Raw genomic sequence first — 19261 nt, forward strand, 5'->3', positions numbered from 1 at the left:
ATTCTACCACCCTGAGAATAATTCCAAAATATGTGTCTTTCATGGCACTTTGCTCAAAGAACACTGATTGCTTCTAATTATCTACCAGGTAGAACCTACTACACTCCTAAGATATTTTAAGATATTCACATTCTCATCCCTATTAGTTATTATGGCTTCTCCATCTTCCTTCACCTCCAAAAATGTAGGCTCAAGCCCCACAGGACTACTGTCTTCTAAACAGGCAGTGTTTAAACTTCACTCATGAACTTTTCTCTATTCCACCTTCCCCCTCAGGTATATCAGTGTTATCAGTGACTTTAATCAGTCACTTCTTTAAGACTCAGAGAATTGTCCTGAGAGGCCCTGGGTAATTGCTTTGCCTTTAATTAATTCCTCCAGGATTTAGCATCCTTTGGGGTCCAAGGCTAGTTAGACCCAAGGATGTGTAGAATGGGAGATGTGAGAAGGGATGTTGCAGACAAAGGTGACAGCTACGGAAGCTGTTACTTCACATGCCTTAGTGAATGAAGGGGAGCAGGATCTCAAGCCAGGGGCCTGGAATCACCCTCAGACAGATTGGGTAAGTTGGACAAATGACACTTCTAACCAGATTTCTCAGGTTGTGTGATGTTCTGCTGGAGAATTTACAGGTATGATGACCCTCCTCTACCTCTCAGCCTCCCATGACTTCCCCAAATTCTAGGAATATTTTTATTAGTATTCATCAATGCAATTCTTTAATTAATGGCAGCATTCATAAATATTATCTATTGCATAAATGTATTCCCAATATTGTATTATTCCAATATAATGGCAGCTTTTGAGGTAGACTTTAATGCAATAGTTCTCATCCCTTGCTTTATTGTAGAACCACATGGGAGCTTTATAGAATTTTGCACAGACCCCTCTCAGAGATTGTGATTAATTTATCTGAGAGCTTCAGTAATACTTATTTTTAAAAGCATCATATATCCTTGCAACTCCTTGTGTAGTTCATGGACAATAGCATTGGTATTAGCTGGGTACTCAATAAAAAGTAGCCTCTTTCCTACTGAATCAAAAATCAGTGTTTTACTTGAACTCCAGGATAATTGTGTGGACATTCATTTCAGAAGCACTGCCCTAGGTTTTGTTTTTTTAAAATATGAAATCCAAGCTGATAACTACAGACTTAATAGGCAAAGATGAGAGGCTTATTGCATCATCGGTAGTAGCATCTGCAAGTTCTGTCTCCAGCATACTATTGGCACAAGAGTCAGCTCCCATGAACTTACTGGGAAACACAATTCAGACAAACCAGGTGTGTGATTTTGCCTGGATGTTTTCCCCACTGTATTGTCAGTGCAGAGTGTCTAAGTACAAAAACTGTCTATATGGCTGGATCAAACAGCATCAGGGACCGAAAATCCAGCCACTGGACTCAATTATGTCTTTACCGAAGAAGCTTCCCATGTCTCTTAGTGCTTCTTCTCTGCTTTCTTTGTCTGCTTTTAGGCACATTAAGGTGTCTTAGTCATGGTGCTCTACAGAAATAGAACTAATAGTCTATCTATCTATCTATCTATCTATCTATCTATCTATCTATCTATCATCTCCATTATCTTTATCATCAGTATGAGTGACAAGAGTAGTGAATCTGAGGTACCCTGACATTTTCCATGGACACAAAATTATACCCACATATTCTGTAATAGAGTGTCAAATTTAGTGTGAAATGGTAGAGGCCAGTGAGTTCTTGTTCTGGGAAAATTTAGTAGGAGTAGTGACTGTTACTTGAAAGAACCTTTTTTTGTTTTCCTTAAAAGAACTTCTGCTGCCTTTAAAGTTGGAGGAATGCATGTCTCAGTCTGAAGCACAACCAATAAATATTTATGAAACATCAGCTTCATTGAGGCACCATGCCAGTTGCTGGTCCTGCTGCAGTCATGCCCTTTTCTGCATGGAGTTTCCAATTCAGTAGGGATGACACCTATAAACAAATAATCCCACGGGACTGAGTGCGGTGGGGATAAGCTCAGGATGCTGTGGAAACCTAGCAGTGGATTCCCACCTGGTCTGGGGAGAGAGGGAATAAGTAGGGGAAGCCAGGGGAAGGAGCAGAGGGAGTAAGGTGCTAGGCAAGGGGAACGTAAGTGCGAAAAGCTGAAGGCAATGAATTGTGACGTATAAGTCCTGTACTGGTGGAGAGAGGACTGTGTCACTGTGGAGCCAGATGAAGCTGTGGAGATAGGCAAGTGTCAGATCATGAAGCCCATTTGGAAGGATTTTAAAAAATTATTGAGGGAGGAAGGAAGGGTGGAAGGAAAGGGGAGAGAGAAAATAGATAAGAGAGTTTTAGAAAGGCTGGAATATTGCTACTTGTCAAAGAGAACTGAAGAAAATAAGGCATTTTCCATCATAAAGATTCTGATTATAGAGATTTTGGATCTGGAGGTTATATTATTGTTATGAAACTGATATAACATATTTTTGCAGACCATCACACCGACCATATTGTATAAAATATGTTTTATTTAAATTCAGATTTTAATGAACACTGTTTTCTTAAAGGAATTGAAGAAGTCTATGGCAGGAAGGAATCAAACTGTCATCACAGAGTTCCTCCTCCAGGGCCTGCCCATCGAGTCAGAGCAGAAAAACCTGTTCTATGCCCTGTTCCTGGTCATGTATGTTACCACCGTCCTGGGGAACCTCCTCATTATTTTCCTGATTCGCCTGGACTCTCAGCTCCACACGCCCATGTATTTGTTTCTCAGTAACTTGTCCTTCTCTGACCTCTGCTTCTCCTCGGTCACAATGCCCAAGTTGCTGCAGAACATGCAGAGCCAAGACCCATCCATCCCCTACGCAGGCTGCCTGACCCAGATGTACTTCTTCCTGTTCTTTGGTGACCTGGAGAGCTTCCTCCTTGTGGCCATGGCCTATGACCGCTATGTGGCCATCTGCTTCCCCCTGCACTACACCACCATCATGAGCCCCAAGCTCTGTCTCTCCCTGGTGGCTCTGTCCTGGGGGCTGACCATGTTGCATGCCATGTTACACACTCTGCTCATGGCCAGGTTGTGGTTTTGTGCCGACAATGTGATTCCTCACTTTTTCTGTGACATGTCTGCTCTGCTGAAGCTGTCGTGCTCTGACACGCGAGTTAATGACTTGGTGATATTTATCACTGGAGGGCTCATTCTTGTCATCCCATTCCTACTCATCATCACTTCCTATGCACGGATTGTGTCATCTATTCTCAAGGTTCCTTCTGCTAGAGGTATGCGCAAGGCCTTCTCCACCTGTGGCTCCCACCTGGCTGTGGTGTCACTGTTCTATGGGACAATTATTGGTCTCTATTTATGCCCATCAGCTGATAATTCTACTGTGAAGGAGATGGTCATGGCTATGATGTACACTGTGGTGACGCCTATGCTGAACCCGTTCATCTACAGCCTGAGGAACAGAGACATGAAGGGAGCCCTGGGAAGAGTCTTTTGTAGAAAGAAAACTCCCTTTTCTGTATGATGATAAAGCGTAGTATTTTTGAATAATTTTATCCAGGAGACAAATTCATATTAATAACCCATGGACACAGACTATAGTGGGTGAAGGACTGGGGAGGGGAAGGAAATAGGGAGCAGGGGCATTAATGGAGGAAAAAGAGGGACAACTTTTCAACAACAAAGACACATTAAAAAACTAATAGATCTTTTTTGTAAGAAAAATATTGTGATATTAACCTACTCTCTTCTTTTTTAGTATTGATGTTTTTAAAAGAAATGATATTCTAAACAATTGTACAGTAAGTAAAAGAGATGAAGTGGAGGTGTGCAGTTAAACATAGAAAGGGGATTTCAGTGACATGTTCACAAAGTCTTCCTCTTTATTATCCCAGGTGATCCTCAAGAAGCATTATTTAAAAACTTTGAACTGATCTATGTGTCTCTAATTACTAAAGCAGTAATTTACCATATCATGTGTTTTTTAACCAAAACTCTGCTCTAAAAATACTTGTCCTCCCACGTCCATATGAAATAAAATTCACACTTCTTACTGTCCTGATTACCTCTGCTAGACTGGACTTTTTATTGTTGGCTACAAGTTCTTAACTTACCTCTTCTCCAGCAAGTGCTCACAATACTCTCTTTTAACCTTTCGTTATCTGATTTACTTTCATTTCTTTTGACCTGAAGCTTACATAAATGGATTTTCTCTTTGCTACAATAGTTTAGTTTGTCTTTACCTGGGAGCTCACTTAACACCTGGAGTCCTTAACATTCCCCCTCAGGCATGAGAAAGAAAGCCAGAGTCTGGTTAACAGTCTCACTGTCACTCTTGTGCAGTATTTTGGAAATTATCAAAAAATTTTAGACTCATCATCTTAATCTATTCTTGTGACAAATTCTGCTCCTTTTTGTGGAATCTTATCACCTTTTTAAAGATTGAAAAAAAGGAATTTGAATATATACACATTTACTATGTGCAAAACAAAGATAAATCTTCAAAAGATGAAAAATTTGAAAAAGACAATTTCCTGCCTTTAGGAGCATCTGATCCATCATATCTTTCCTAATAATATAACTAGCACATATAGAAGGTGGAGCAAAAGTGGGTTTATAGTTGTGAGTATGCAGAGAAAAAAGGGGAAAAAAGAAAAAGAAAGAAAAATGGGATTTGATGACTTGCCGGTCCCAGAGTGGGTTAGTATTAAGCTTATTTAATATCCCAGTATATTTGAACTTAGGGTTTCTTCCCATTTTCTTGCACCTCGGAAGTAAAGGTAGCAGGCCTGCATATTTCAATTTGAGCTCCATATATGGCACTGTCTAGGTTTCCAACTTAGGTCCATTTTTTCCTTATTCTCCCCACTAAGTGATGATATCTAAACCCATAATTTTAATCCTCTCATGTATTCTTACCTCCACATCTCTATCTGCAGCCTATACTTTTCTCCAGTTCTTAATTTTTATTTTTATCTTCATAGTAGACAACTCCACTTTAAATACTCTATGAACACTTTAATCTTAGTATACAAATATGAACTTTTTATATTTCCTCCATATTTGTTTTATATTCCATTTACAGCTTTATTGAGGTAAAACTGATAAAAATTGTACACATTAAACTATACATCTTAATGAATTTAAACATATACATACAGCCATGATATAGCACCACAACCAAGGTATTAAGCATATCTGTTACCTCCAAGAATTTTCTTGTGTACTTGGTCTTTTAAAAAATTTTTTAAAGAATGTTTGAACATGAGTCCTATCCTCAACCTATTTTGTAGTGCACAATACCATAATATCAGCAATAGGGACGATATTGTACAACAGACCTTGAGAAGTTACTCATCTTACACAAAAGAAACTTTATTTTATTTTACATATTGATAAGTCATTCCAATGTCCCCCTTATTTCAGTCCCTGACACCCACGTTTTTATTCTGTTCTTTTAGGAGTTTGATTAATTTTGATATCTTATATAGGTGGAGTCATGCAGTATCTGTTTTCTGTAACAGGGTTATTTCACTTAACACGCTGTCTTCTGAGTTCATCCATGTTGTCACAGATGTCAAGGTTTTTTTTAAAGGTTGCATAATATTCCACTGTCTGCATGCATATGCCACATTTTTTAATTCATTCATGTATTGATGGACATGTGAGTTGTTTCCATATCTTGGCTAGTGTGAACGGGGAAGAACAGATATCTCTTTGAGATCATGGTTAAATTTTCTTTGGATATGTACTTGCCACAGATTTGGGATTACTGGTTCATATGGTAATTTTGTTTTTATTTTTTTGAAGAACCTCCCTACTGTTTTCCATAGTGACTGCACCATTCTACATTCCCACCCACAGTGTATAGTGTTTACTTTTCCCACAGGTTCGCCAACACTCATCTTTTAAAAATAATATCCACCCATCCTAACAGGTATGAGGTTATATCTCATCGTGGTTTTGATTTGCATTTTCCTGATGATTAGTAATGTTTAGCCCCTTTTTCATATTCCTGGGGGCCTTATGTATGTCTTCTTTGGAGAAGCACTTTTCACTTTTTTAAGTGGGATAATTAATTTTTTTGCTACTGAGTTCTGGAGAATCTCCTATATTTTGAATATTAACTCCTTATCAGGTAGATGGTTTGAAACTATTTTCTCCCATTCTGCAGGAGTTCTTTTTACTCTATTGATTGTTTTCTTTGGTGTACAGAAACTTTTTAATTTGATGTCGCATCAAATAGTAGTTAGGAATAAACTCAACAAAGATGTGAAAGGCTTGTATACTGAAAACCATCAAATGTAGCTGAAAGAATTTAAAGCAGACATAAATAAATATAAAAATGTGACATGTTCATGGATTGGGAGAATTAATATCATGAAATGTCCATATTCCCAAAGTGATTCACTGCCATCTTTATCCTTTCTATTGTATCCTATTGTATATATGTACCACATCTTTTGTGAGTATGCACAACACTCTCATCCCTGCTAATTTTTATGACTTCTCCCTCTACCTTCACCTCAGAAAATGTAGGTTCAAGCCCCACAAGACCACTGTCATTCCTTAGACAGGCAGTATTTAAACATCTATTTACGAACTTTTCTCTATTCCACCTTCCCCCCCAGGTATATCAGTGTTATCAGTGACTGTAATCAGTCACTTCTTTAAGACTCAGAGAATTGTCCTGAGAGGTCCTGGGTAATTGCTTTGCCTTTAATGAATTCCTCTAGGATCTAGCTTCCTTTGGGATCCAAAGTTCCTTAGACCCAAGGATGTGTAGAATGGGAGACATGAGAAGGAATGTTGCAGACACAGTGATGAAGTAACAGAGGCTGTTACGTCGTGTGCCTTAGTGAATAAAGAGGAGCAGGATCTCAAACAAGGGGCCTGGAATCACCCTCAGACAGACTGAGTAAGTTGGACAAATGACCCTTTTAACTGGAAGGTCTTGACTCCTCAGGTTGTGTGATGTTCTGCTGGAGAGTTTACAGGTATGATGACCCTCCTCTTTTCTATTTCTCAGCCTCCCATGACTTCCCCAAGTTCTAGGAATATTTTGAATAATACTCATCAATGCAATTCTTTAATTAATGGCAGCATTCATAAATATTATCTATTGCATAAATGTATTCCCACAAGATTATATTATTCCAATATAATGGCAGCTTTTAAAAAATGTATTTTCTTGATTTTTTACAGAGAGGAAGGGAGAGGGATAGAGAGTTAGAAACATGGATGAGAGAGAAACATCCATCAGCTGCCTCCTGCACACCTCCTACTGGGATGTGCCCAAAACCAAGGTACATGCCCTTGACCGGAATCGAACCTGGGACCTTTCAGTCCACAGGTCAATGTTCTATCCACTGAGCCAAACTGGCTAGGTGATAATGGCAACTTTTGAGATAGAGTTTAATGCAGGGGTGGGCAAACTTTTTGACTCGAGGGCCACAATGGGTTCTTAAACTGGACCGGAGGGCCAGAACAAAAGCATGGATGGAGTGTTTGTGTGAACTAATATAAATTCAAAGTAAACATCATTACATAAAAGGGTATGGTCTTTTTTTTTTTTTTTTTTTTTTAGTTTTATTCATTTCAAACGGGCCGGATCCGGCCCCTGGGCCATAGTTGGCCCACGGCTGGTTTAATGCAATAGTTCTGATCCCTTGCTTTATTTTAGAACCACATGGAAGCTTTATAGAATTTTGCACAGGCTCCCTCTCAGAGATTGTGATTAATTTATATGAGGGCATCAGTAATCCTTATTTTTAAAAGCATCATATATCCTTGCAACCCCTTGTGTAGTTTATGGACAATAGCATTGGTATCAGCTGGGTACTGAATTAAAAGCCGCTTTCCTACTGAATCATAATAAGTATTTTACTTGAACTCCAGGGTAATTGCATAGACATTCATTTCGGAAGCACTTCCCTAGGGTTTTGTTTTTTTAATGTAAAGTCCAAGCTGAGAGCTACAGACTTAATGGGCGAGGAAGTTGAGAGGCTTATTGCATTATCGGTGGGAGTATCTGCAAGTTCTGTCTCCTATTTGTCATCTCCAGCACACTATTGGCACAAGAGTCAGGTCCCACTCATTAACCTGGGAAACAAAATTCAAAGAAACCAGGTGTGTGATTCAGCTGAGATTTCCCCCCACTGTGCTGTCAGTGCAGAGTGTCCAAGTATAACACTGTCTATGTGGCTGGATCAAACAGCATCAGGGGCAACAATCCCAGCAACTGGACTCAGTTACGTCTCTATGAAGGAGCTTCCCCTGTCTCTTAGTGCTTCTCTGCTTTCTTTGTTTGCTTTTAGGCACATTAAGGTGTCTTAGTGAGGGTGCTCCAGAGAAATAGAACCAATAGATTATCTATCTATCTATCTATCTATCTATCTATCTATCATCTATCTAAATAGCTGTATATCTCTATTATCTTTATAATCTCTATTAGTGACAAGCATAGTGAATCTGAGGTACCCTGACATTTTCCATGGGCACAAAATTACAACCAGATATTCTGTAATAAATTGTCATATTTAGTGTGAAAGTGTTGAGGCCAGTGAGTTCTTGTTCTGGGAAAATTTAGTAGGAGTAGTGACAGTCACTTACAAGAACTTCTGCTGACTTTAAAGTTGGAGAAATGCATGTTTCAGCCTGAAGCACAGCCGATAAATATTTATGAAACATCAGTTTCATTGAGGCACTGTGCCAGGTGCTAGCCCTTCGGCAGTCAGGGCCTTTTCTGCATGGACTTTACAATTTAATAGGAAAGACAGCTGTAAACAAATAATCCCCATGGGACTGAGTGCTGTGGGGATAAGCACAGGATGCTGTGGAAACATAGTATTGGGTTCTCATCTGGTCTGGGGAGAGAGGGACTAAGTGGCGGCAAGCCAGGGGAAGGAGCAGAGGGAGCAAGCTGCCTGGCCAGGTGGAACGAATTGCTTTTTTTTTAAAAAGGAAATTTGCCTGTATCTTCAGGGCAATGAGAATCCAGGAAGACTTAAGGAAGAATGAGGATCTGTTTTTCATTTTAGACGTCCACAGTGTCAAAGAAGGACATCAAAGGAAAGTGTCCAAGCATGGAAGCAGGGAGATGAATTAAGAGGCTGTTCCAATAGTACAGACAAGATATGATGCCTTCCTGGTCTAGGTTAGTGACGTTTGAGATAAGGAGTTGATGAGAAGCAGAAAATCTATAGGACAGTTGGCAGATTGTATGATGGTGAGAGTAAGGAATGAAAACTTTCCGGTTTCTGACTGGAGAACCTGGATCTCTCTTACTGGGATATAGGAAATTAGAGGAGGTCAAGATTGGCAGAGAGGCGAGATGAGATCATGAATCTGCTTACTTTAAAATGTGTGGGATACATCCAAGGAAAGATAATCATTAGGCAAATGGGTACACAGTTTTATAAGTTAGAGAGTCATCTACAACTCAATTCTAAATAGTAATTGAAGCCTTTGGAATTGTTGAGTCTTTCTTGGTGGTATGTGTGGAATTATAAGAGAACAATGTTTATGAAAAGCCCTGGAACCTCAACATGTAAGATATTGACAGGGCAGGAGCCAAGTACAGTTACTGAGGCTTTCTGGGCAGGCAGATACGAGGAAAAGCAATATCTATTGTGTTAAAGGAAATAGATAAGAGTGTGTTAAAAAGGCTGGAATATCGTTACTTGTTAAAGAGAATTGATGAAAATAGGGCTTTTCCATAATAAGGATTCTGATTATAGAGATTTGGGGTCTAGAGGTTATATTATCGTGATGAAACTGATATAATGCATTTTTGCAGACCGTCTAATAGACCACATAGTACAAAATATGTTTTATTTAAATTGAGATTTTAATGGACACTGTTGTTTCTACTTAAAGGCATTGAAGAAGTATATGGCAGGATGGAATCAAACTGCCATCACAGAGTTCCTCCTCCAGGGCCTGCCCATCGAGTCAGAGCAGAAAAACCTGTTCTATGCCCTGTTCCTGGTCATGTATGTTACCACCGTCCTGGGGAACCTCCTCATCATTTTCCTGATTCGCCTGGACTCTCAGCTCCACACGCCCATGTATTTGTTTCTCAGTAATTTGTCCTTCTCTGACCTCTGCTTCTCCTCTGTCACAATGCCCAAGTTGCTGCAGAACATGCAGAGCCAAGACCCATCCATCCCCTATGCAGGCTGCCTGACCCAGATGTACTTCCTCCTGCTTTTTGGAGACCTGGAGAGCTTCCTCCTTGTGGCCATGGCCTATGACCGCTATGTGGCCATCTGCTTCCCCCTGCACTACACCACCATCATGAGCCCCAAGCTCTGTCTCTCCCTGGTGGCTCTGTCCTGGGGGCTGACCACGTTGCATGCCATGTTACACACTCTGCTCATGGCCAGGTTGTGTTTTTGTGCCGACAATGTGATTCCTCACTTTTTCTGTGACATGTCTGCTCTGCTGAAGCTGTCCTGCTCTGACACTCGAGTTAATGACTTGGTGATATTTATCATGGGAGGGCTCATTCTTGTCATCCCGTTCCTACTCATCATCACTTCCTATGCACGGATTGTGTCATCTATTCTCAAGGTCCCTTCTGCTAGAGGTATTCGCAAGGCCTTCTCCACCTGTGGCTCCCACCTGGCTGTGGTGTCACTGTTCTATGGGACAGTTATTGGTCTCTATTTATGCCCATCAGCTGATAATTCTACTGTGAAGGAGATGGTCATGGCTATGATGTACTCTGTGGTGACGCCTATGCTGAACCCGTTCATCTACAGCCTGAGGAACAGAGACATGAAGGGAGCCCTGGGAAGAGTCTTTTGTAGAAAGAAAACTCCCTTTTCTGTATGATGATAAAGCTTAGTATTTTTGAATGATTTTATCCAGGAGACAAATTCTTATTAAAAACCCATGGACACAGACCATAATGGGGTGAAGGACTGGGGATGGGAAGGAAGTGAGGAGGAGGGGAGTTAATGGAGGAGAAAGAGGGACACCTGTAATACTTTAAACAGTAAAGATAAATTAAAAAACTAATAGATCTTTTTTGTAAAAAAATATTGTGATATTAACCTGCTCTTTTTTTTTAGAATTGATGTTTTTAAAAGAAATGACATTCTAAACAATTATACAGTAAGTAAAAGAGATGATGAGGAGGTGCATAGTTGAACTCAGAAACCGGATCTCAGTGACTTGTTAGCAAAGTCTTCCTCTTTATTATCCCAGGTGATCCTCAAGAAGCATTATTTAAAAACTTTGAACTGATCTATGTGTCTTCAGTTATTGAAGCAATAATTTAATGTGTTTTTTTAACCAAAACTCTGCTTTAAAAATATTTGTTCTCCCAAGTCAATATTGACTAAAACACAAACTTCTCACTCTCTTGATTACCTCTGCTAAACTGGACTTTTTTGTTGTTGACTACAAATTCTTAACTTATGTCTCCCTCAGCAAGTGTTCACAGTACTCTCTCTCTTAGGATTGTTTTTGCTGTGTCCCAGTGATTTTGAGTTGTTGTCTGTTCATTTTCATTTGTTTTCAGGAAGTTTTTTATTTCTTTCTTGATGTTGCTTGTAACCCATTCATTGTTTAATAACATGCTATTTAGTCTCCATGTGTTGAATGTTTTGGGGTGTTTTTACTGTAGTTGATTTCTAATTTCACTCCACTGTAATCTGAGAAGATGCTTGATATGATTTCAATCTTCTTGAACTTGTAGAGACTTGTTTTGTGTCATAACATGTGGTCTATCTTTGTGAATGATCCATGTACATTTGAGAAGAATGTACATTCTGCCATGTTGGGGTGAAATGTTCTATAAATGTCAATTAAATCCATCTGATCCAGTGTGTCCTTTAGAGTCACTGTTTCCTTGTTAAGTTTTTGTCTGGAAGATCTATCCAGTGAAGTCAGTGGGGTGTTAAAGTCCTTTATAATGACTGTATTGTTGTTGGTCTCTCTTTTAAAATCCTCTAGAATTTTTTTTAATATACTTAGGTGCTCCTATATTGGATGCACATATGTTTACCAGGGTTATATCCTCTTGTTGGATAGATCTCTTTAGTATTATGTAGTGATCATTATTGTCTCTTGTGATGACCTTCATTTTGTAGTCTACTTTGCCAGATATGAATATTGCTACTCCAGCTTTTTTTTTTTTCTTTTTCATTTGCATGGAAAGTGTTTTTCCATCTCTTCACTCTCATCCTGTGTGTGTCTTTAGTTCTGTGGTGGGTCTTTTGTAGACAGCATATCGTTGGGTCATGTTTTTGTATCCATTCAGCTACCCTATGCCTTTTAAATGGAGCATTTAATCCATTTACATTTAGGGCTATTATTGATAGGTACTTATTTATTGCCATTTTAATTTTGTATGCCTAGATTTCTCTCTTTGTTTCTTCTTCTCATTACAGAAGTCACTTTAGCATTTCTTGTAATGCAGGCTTGGTTGTGATGTAATCCTTTAACTTTTTTTTTTTTTTTTGTGTTGGAAGCTCTTCATTTGACTATCTATTTTGAATGATAGCCTTGCGGGGGTAGGGAGGAGTAATCTTGGTTTCAGATCCTTGCTTTCCATTACCTTGAGTACTTCATGCCATTCCCTTCTGGCCTGATGAGAAATCAGGTTTCAGCTTTATGGGAATTCCATTGTAGGTAACAGTTTGATTTTCTCTTGCTGCCTTTAAGATTCTCTCTTTGTCTTTAATTTTTGGCATTTTGATTATGATGTGTCTGGGTGTGGGCCTGTTTGGGTTCTTACTTTTTTTTGGAGTTTCTCTGTGCGTCCAGAACTTGTGTGACTTTTTCCTTTACCGGGTTAGGGAAGTTTTCTGCCATTATTTCTTCAAACACGTTCTCTCTCCCCTTTTCCCTTTCTGCCTCTTCTGGTACACCAGCTATCTTAATATTGTTACATTTCACATTGTCCCACAGTTCCTTTAAGCCAGTGGTCGGCAAACTGCGCCTCGGCAAACCGCAGCTCTCGAGCCACATGCAGCTCTTTGGCCCCTTGAGTGTGGTTCTTCCACAAAATATTGGCTCTTCCACAAAATACCGACTTCTGCGCATGGCCATGAAGTTTCAATTGCACTGTACGTGCGCGCCCACACGTGGTATTTTGTGGAAGACCAACACTTAATGGGCCAAAGAGCCACATGTGGCTTGTGAGCCGTGGTTTGCCAACCATGACCTTAAGCTGTTCTCCTGTTTTTTAATTGTTTTTTTCTTTTTGGTTCTCTGATTGAGTGATTTTTTTCAACTGTGTTTTCTAATTCACTAATTTGATCCTCAGCTTCCCCTAATCTGCTGTGTATTCCTTCCAATGTGTTCTTTATTTGTGTTATGTCATTCTTTATTTCCAACTGAATTTTTTCATATTTACTATATCTTTTTTCATGTTGTTGAGCATCTTTACCATCATTACTCTGAGCTCTGTTTCAGACAAATTTCTTATCTCTGCTTTATTTATCTCTTCTAGAGAATTCTCTTGTTCTTTCATTTGAAATGTTCTTTCATTTGAGGGTTGTTTCTTTGTCTCCTCATTTTGGTTGTCTGTTTGGGTTTGTGACTATATATTAGGTAGATCCTCTGCACCTCTCAATCTTTAGTGCAGGGCAGTGTCAAACTCTGTTTTACTAATTAGATCAGGCAAAGACTCAAAGCCTCCAGAGACAGCCTCTGCCTATATACTGATAGGATTCCAACTTGGATGGCCCCAGACAATCGTCTTCAAGTGTGGGGAGAGTTTTTTTCAACAGTTGCTTCTGCCTGGAGGCTAATTGTGATTTTTATTGTCTTAAGTGGCCTCAGGGCAAGGTGTTTTTCAATAGAGTGGGTTAGCTGTCTTCCCCCCAGACAGGGTAAATGTCTGTGTGGGAAAGATGTCCTCTGCTGTGTGAGGGAATGACTCAGCTCAGGAAATTGGGGGTGTCTGCCTAATGAGCTCTAACCCCCAAATCCCCAATACTGGCTTCTGCTCACATAACTCCAGTACATTTCACACTCCCTCTCGAAGCATGGGGGTTGGGAGGGAAGCGAAGGGACTCCCCAGGGAATTTTGTGTGTTGGCCCTTTAAGAGGGTGCCTGAATTTTCCACTGTCATTCCCTGGCAGACAGCAACCCTGCTGCTTTTCACAGCCAGATGTTATGTGGGTACCCTTCTCAGTTGTGGTGCTCTCTGGTAGGGGTCCAACTTGGGGATTAGATCCCAGAGTACTTAGTGGCAACCCCCCACAGCTGAGATATCTCTCTGAAACTTCAATTGCTGTCTGTGGGTGCCCAGCCAGCCCTTTCATGCTTCTGCCCCTCCTACCAGTCTCTATGCAGTCTCCACTTTTGGTCCTCGGGCATCAGGGTTCCCTCCTCTCAGTCTTCCATTGATTATTCAGGAAGATTTTCTGTATTTTAGTTGTAATTCCAGTTTGTTCCTGGGAGCATGTCTGTGCAACATCCACTTACTTCTGCCAGCATTTTTAAACTCTCCCATATATTAAGTTTTTATTCTGTATGTAAATAAAGAAATATTACCACATTATAATTTATATTAATATCAACTAGTAATGAAGATGTAGAAAGTGAAGAAACACTTTAAAGTATCATTTATTATAGCACTAAATAATTAAATACTTAGCTATAAATCTTACACAATATGTGCAAAGATTTATATCTTGACACTCTCAAAACACTGATTAAAGAAATCACAGATGATCTGAAGAAATGGATAAGTATAATGGGAAATATTGGAAGATTCAATACTATTGTTAAGATATGGCCATTTCTGAAACTAATCTAGAGAATCCACACAATTCTATTAGAATTCCAATGGGGGGTATAAATGGACAATCTGATTATAAAATTTATATGTGAAGGAAAGAAACTAAAAAAGCAAAGTTGATTTTGGAAACAAAGTAGGAGGACTCATATAGCTCTGGTTTCCAGATGTACTATTAAATTAAAATCATCAGGAAATTGTGGTATTAGAGAAAAGATAGAAATATAGATAGGTATAGAGACTATAGAATAGCTTATAGAGTCCAGAAATAGATCCACTCATGTATCATCCATTGATCACTGACAAAAATCTAAAGACAATTCAATGGAAAATAGTATTTTTAACCATTAGTACTTGAGAGATTGAATTTCCATATGCAAAACAGAATCAAAATCTATAGCTCACACTCCATACAATTCACTCAACATGGGGCAGATACCTAAATATTTTTATGTGAACTTAGGGAGTTCCCCCAGGACATCCTGTGTCATGGAGTCAGAGAAGTTCAGAGCAGGAAGTCAGGAGCAGGTAGAGCATAAATGAGGTGAAGTGGTTTTAGGTTGCATCCTCTAAAGCTAGTCGAAGTCAGTGCAGAGTTGGTTACTGCACCTGTGGCTGGAAGAAGAGATGAGGCTGAGAGAATTAAAAATGGCACACAAGAAGTGTTTCATACAGTTCTCAAGGGAAAAGTGCTTATAACAATGGTTTCATTGATTGAGAAGTTGAAACTACCAACTGGACATTTTTTAAAATATATTTTATTGATTTTTTACAGAGAGGAAGAGAGAGGGATAGAGAGTCAGAAACATCGATGAGAGAGAAACATCGACCAGCTGCCTCCTGCACATCTCCTACTGGGGATGTGCCTGCAATCAAGGTACATGCCCTTTACTGGAATCAAACCTGGGACCTTTCAGTCTGCAGGCCGACGCTCTATCCACCGAGCCAAACAGGTTAGGGCGCAACTGGACATTTTGAAGTTCTTATGTGAACCAATAGACAAAGAGCAATATTGCTATTCTGCTTAGGGTGACAATATTTATTACAGATGGAAAACTAGGATCTTTACACAACTGAATCAGAGAAGACCGTGTCTGAAATACTGTGAAATTCTTTTGTTATAGCTTAGCATTGTCATGTCTAATAATGAATGTTATGAAGAATATAGCAAACCAATAAAAGCAGGATCAGTGAGGATGCAGGTATCCCAGAAATGAAAGTCTGCATAACATCACTATGTAAAGAACCCTATCCACCTGAGATGATGGTCAAGGAGAACATGAAATGGGTGGTGAAAAAGGAATTATACGTCAACCATGATCTTGTGATCAATTGCAAGAAAGGGAAGATGTGGAGACTAGGAGTTAATCTGACACACTTGTCGAGCAGTAGAGGTAATGATAGTGGCCAGTGTATAAAGGTTTTCTTAAAGAAGTAAGGAGATGCAAGTTCCTCAAGGGGATTAAAACTAGATTTCCTTTTCAATCTTGGATTGAAGAAGATTCAACATGATCTGGGAGAGTTTATCTTTTCTCTTACTCTAAGTTTTCCACATACTTGCATATGATTGGGTCATAGAGATCTAATAGGTGTTAGCTGCTGATATATTTCTCCCCTAGGATATGCTTATGAGGACTTGAGTTGTAGTGAGAGATTCTACCACCTGAGAATCTTTCCAACATATGTATCTTTCATGGCAGTTTGCTCAAAGAGTATTGATTGCTTCTAATTGTCCAGCAGGTAAAGCCTCCTACACTCCTAAGATATTTTAGGAAATTCACAGTCTGGTCCCTGCTAGTTGGCTTCTCCAACCATTTTCCTTCACCTCTGAAAATGTAGGCTCCAGCCCCACAGGCCTAATGTCCATTAAACATATAGTGTTTAGTCGTCCATACATGAGCTTCTCTCCTTCCTCAGCTTCCCCCAAAGTATAGTCAGGTGTAATCAGTGACTATAACCAGTCACTGTTCCAGGACTCTGAGATCATCGTCCTAGAGGACCTAGAACCATCCTGGATAATTACTTTGCCTTTAATGAGTTTCTCTAGGATCTAGATTCCTCTGGGATCCAGGGCCCTTTGGTGTAGCGTTGTGTAGTATAGGAGATGTGAGAAGGGATGTTGCAGGCACAGATGATGACTACAGAGGCTGTTACTTGACATGGCTTAGTGTATAAAGGGGAGCAGAATCTCAGACAAGGGTACAGAAATCACCCTCAGACAGACTAAGTTGGGCAGCAGGTGAATGAGCTGGTCTCTTGGGGCCATTCTAACAGGATGGTCTTGCCTTCTCAGGTTGTGTGATGTTCTGCTGTGGTATTTTCAGGTATGATGACCCTCCTCTTCTCCACCTCTCAGCCTCCAAGACTTTCCCAAATCCTAAAACATATTGTTGAATGTCCACCAGTTATGATCTTTTTTTTTTAAAATATATTTTATTGATTCTCCACAGAGAGGAAGGGAGAGGGACAGAGAGTCAGAAACATCGATGAGAGAGAAACATCGACCAGCTGCCTCCCGCACACTCCCCACTGGGGATGTGCCCGCAACCAATGCACATGCCCCTGACCGGAACCGAACCCCGGACCCCCCAGTCCGCAGGCCGACGCCCCATCCACTGAGCCAAACCGGTCTCGGCGATCTTTTTTATTAATAATAGCATCCATGAATATTACTTCCTATGTAATGTATTCCACAGTGTAATATAATTTTAATATACTGACAGCCTTTAATGCAATAGCTCTAGCCCTTGCTATATTTTAGAGCACCTTGAGTTTGAAAAACCTTGGCATAGGACTCTTCTCTAAAGTTCTCTTAGGGAGACCAGTGATCTTTATTTTCAATAGCATCATAGTTACTACTACTTGCAGTTCACTGTGTCATTACTGGACAAGGGTGGGCGTCATCAGAATGATAATTTACAAAGTAGCTGCTTTCCTCCTGAGTCAGAATCAGTGTTTTCCTTGAACTCCAGGTGATCTGCATGGACATTCATTTCAGAAGCACTCCCCTCCGAGATTTTTATGTGCATTCCAGGCTGAGCACTACTGACTTAGTGGGTGAAGAAGATGAGAGGCTTATTGCATCATCGGTGGTAGCATCTGCAAGTTCTGTTTCCTATTTGTCATCTCCAGCACACTATCGGCACAAGAGTCAGGTGCCACTAATTTACATGAGAAACAAAACTCAGAGAAACCAGTTGTGTGCTTCACTTCATGTTTCCCCCCCTGTACTGTCAGCGCATAGTGTTAAAGTGTAAAACCTATCTATGTGGCTGGATCAAACAGCATCAAACGGTGGAAATCCCAGCAACTGGAGCTTCCCACATCTTTTAGTCCTTCCCCTCTGCTTTCTTTGTCTGCTCTGAGGCACAGTAAGGTGTCTTAGTCATGGTGCTCCAGAGAGATAAGACCAAAAGGTGATCATCTATCTATCTACATATCTATCCATCTAGCTATATAGCTCTATTACCTTTATCATTTACATTAATGGCAAGAGTAGTGAATCTGTGGTACCCTACATTTTCCAAGGGCACAAGATCACATTCATAAATTCTATAATAATGTGTCATATCCAGTGTTACATGCTTGAGGCTAGAGACTTCTTGCTCTGGGAAAATTTAGATGTAGTGACTCTTACTTAAAAGGACTCCTGCTACCTGTAAAGTTGGATACATGTCTCAGCCTCAGTCAGTCATGAGCAGACATGGCCTTTCTGTATGGATCTTACAGTCTAGTAAGGATCAGGTATAAACCAATAATTCAATGGCTTTGAGGGCTATGGGAGCCTGCACAGTGTGATGTGAAACACAGCAGTGTTCTCATCTGGTCTGGGAGGCAGGAAAGGTTTAGCTGAGTAAGTGACATGTACTATACCTGGAGGGTAAGTAAGGGCTAGCCAGGTGAAGAGACAGCAGGGGGAGGAAAATGTTAAGCAAGAGGAACAGTAAGTGCAAAAGGCTGGAGGCAAGAAGTTGTGACATTGAGGTCCAGCATTGCTGGAGTGAAGAATGTGAGTGCAATTGGGGGGCCAGATGAAACTGTGGGGGCAGAAAGGGTCACTTCTTAATTTAAATATATTCGACATAAAATATCATATTAGTTTCAGGTGTACAACATAGTGATTTGACATTTATGTACCTTACAATGTGATCACCACACTACCTCTAGTTAAGCATCTGTCACCATGCACAGTTATCCCAATATCATTGGCTATATTCTCCTTTACTGGATGGGTGAAAAAGATGAAGCATTATTTGAAAGGAATGTTGCCTTTATCTTAAGAACAATGAGGATCCATTGTTCTTAGGGACAGTAGGGAGAATGATGATCAGATTTTCATCTTAGAGTGCCACAGTGAGACTATTTCAATAGTATAATTAAGGCACAAGGTCAGTTGGTGTAGGGTCATGAAAGTGGAGATAAGGAATGGATGAATGAGAATTAAGTGGCAGAATCTATCAGACTTGTTGAAGGAGTGGATGTAGATGATGAGAGAAAGGTGGGAATGAAAGAAAATCCTCCGGTTTATGGCTAAAT

General features: G+C 40.0%; 2 protein-coding genes across 2 annotated transcripts; both read left to right on the forward strand.

The window, feature by feature from the left end:
• Positions 1-2547: 2547 nt before the first annotated feature.
• On the forward strand, positions 2548-3492 carry LOC138994122 (olfactory receptor-like protein DTMT). The gene has a single exon (XM_070393795.1). It carries the CDS (start codon positions 2548-2550, stop codon positions 3490-3492), a length of 945 nt encoding a protein of 314 aa, XP_070249896.1.
• A 6368-nt stretch (positions 3493-9860) lies between these two features.
• LOC138994146 (olfactory receptor 1E2) lies at positions 9861-10805 on the forward strand. The gene has a single exon (XM_070393839.1). The coding sequence runs from the start codon at positions 9861-9863 to the stop codon at positions 10803-10805; it is 945 nt and encodes a 314-aa protein (XP_070249940.1).
• Positions 10806-19261: the final 8456 nt, after the last annotated feature.

The sequence above is a fragment of the Myotis yumanensis genome, unplaced genomic scaffold, assembly GCF_028538775.1.
Source record: "Myotis yumanensis isolate MYYU_CA2020_CCGP unplaced genomic scaffold, mMyoYum1.0.hap1 SCAF_16, whole genome shotgun sequence".
Lineage (NCBI taxonomy): Eukaryota > Metazoa > Chordata > Mammalia > Chiroptera > Vespertilionidae > Myotis > Myotis yumanensis.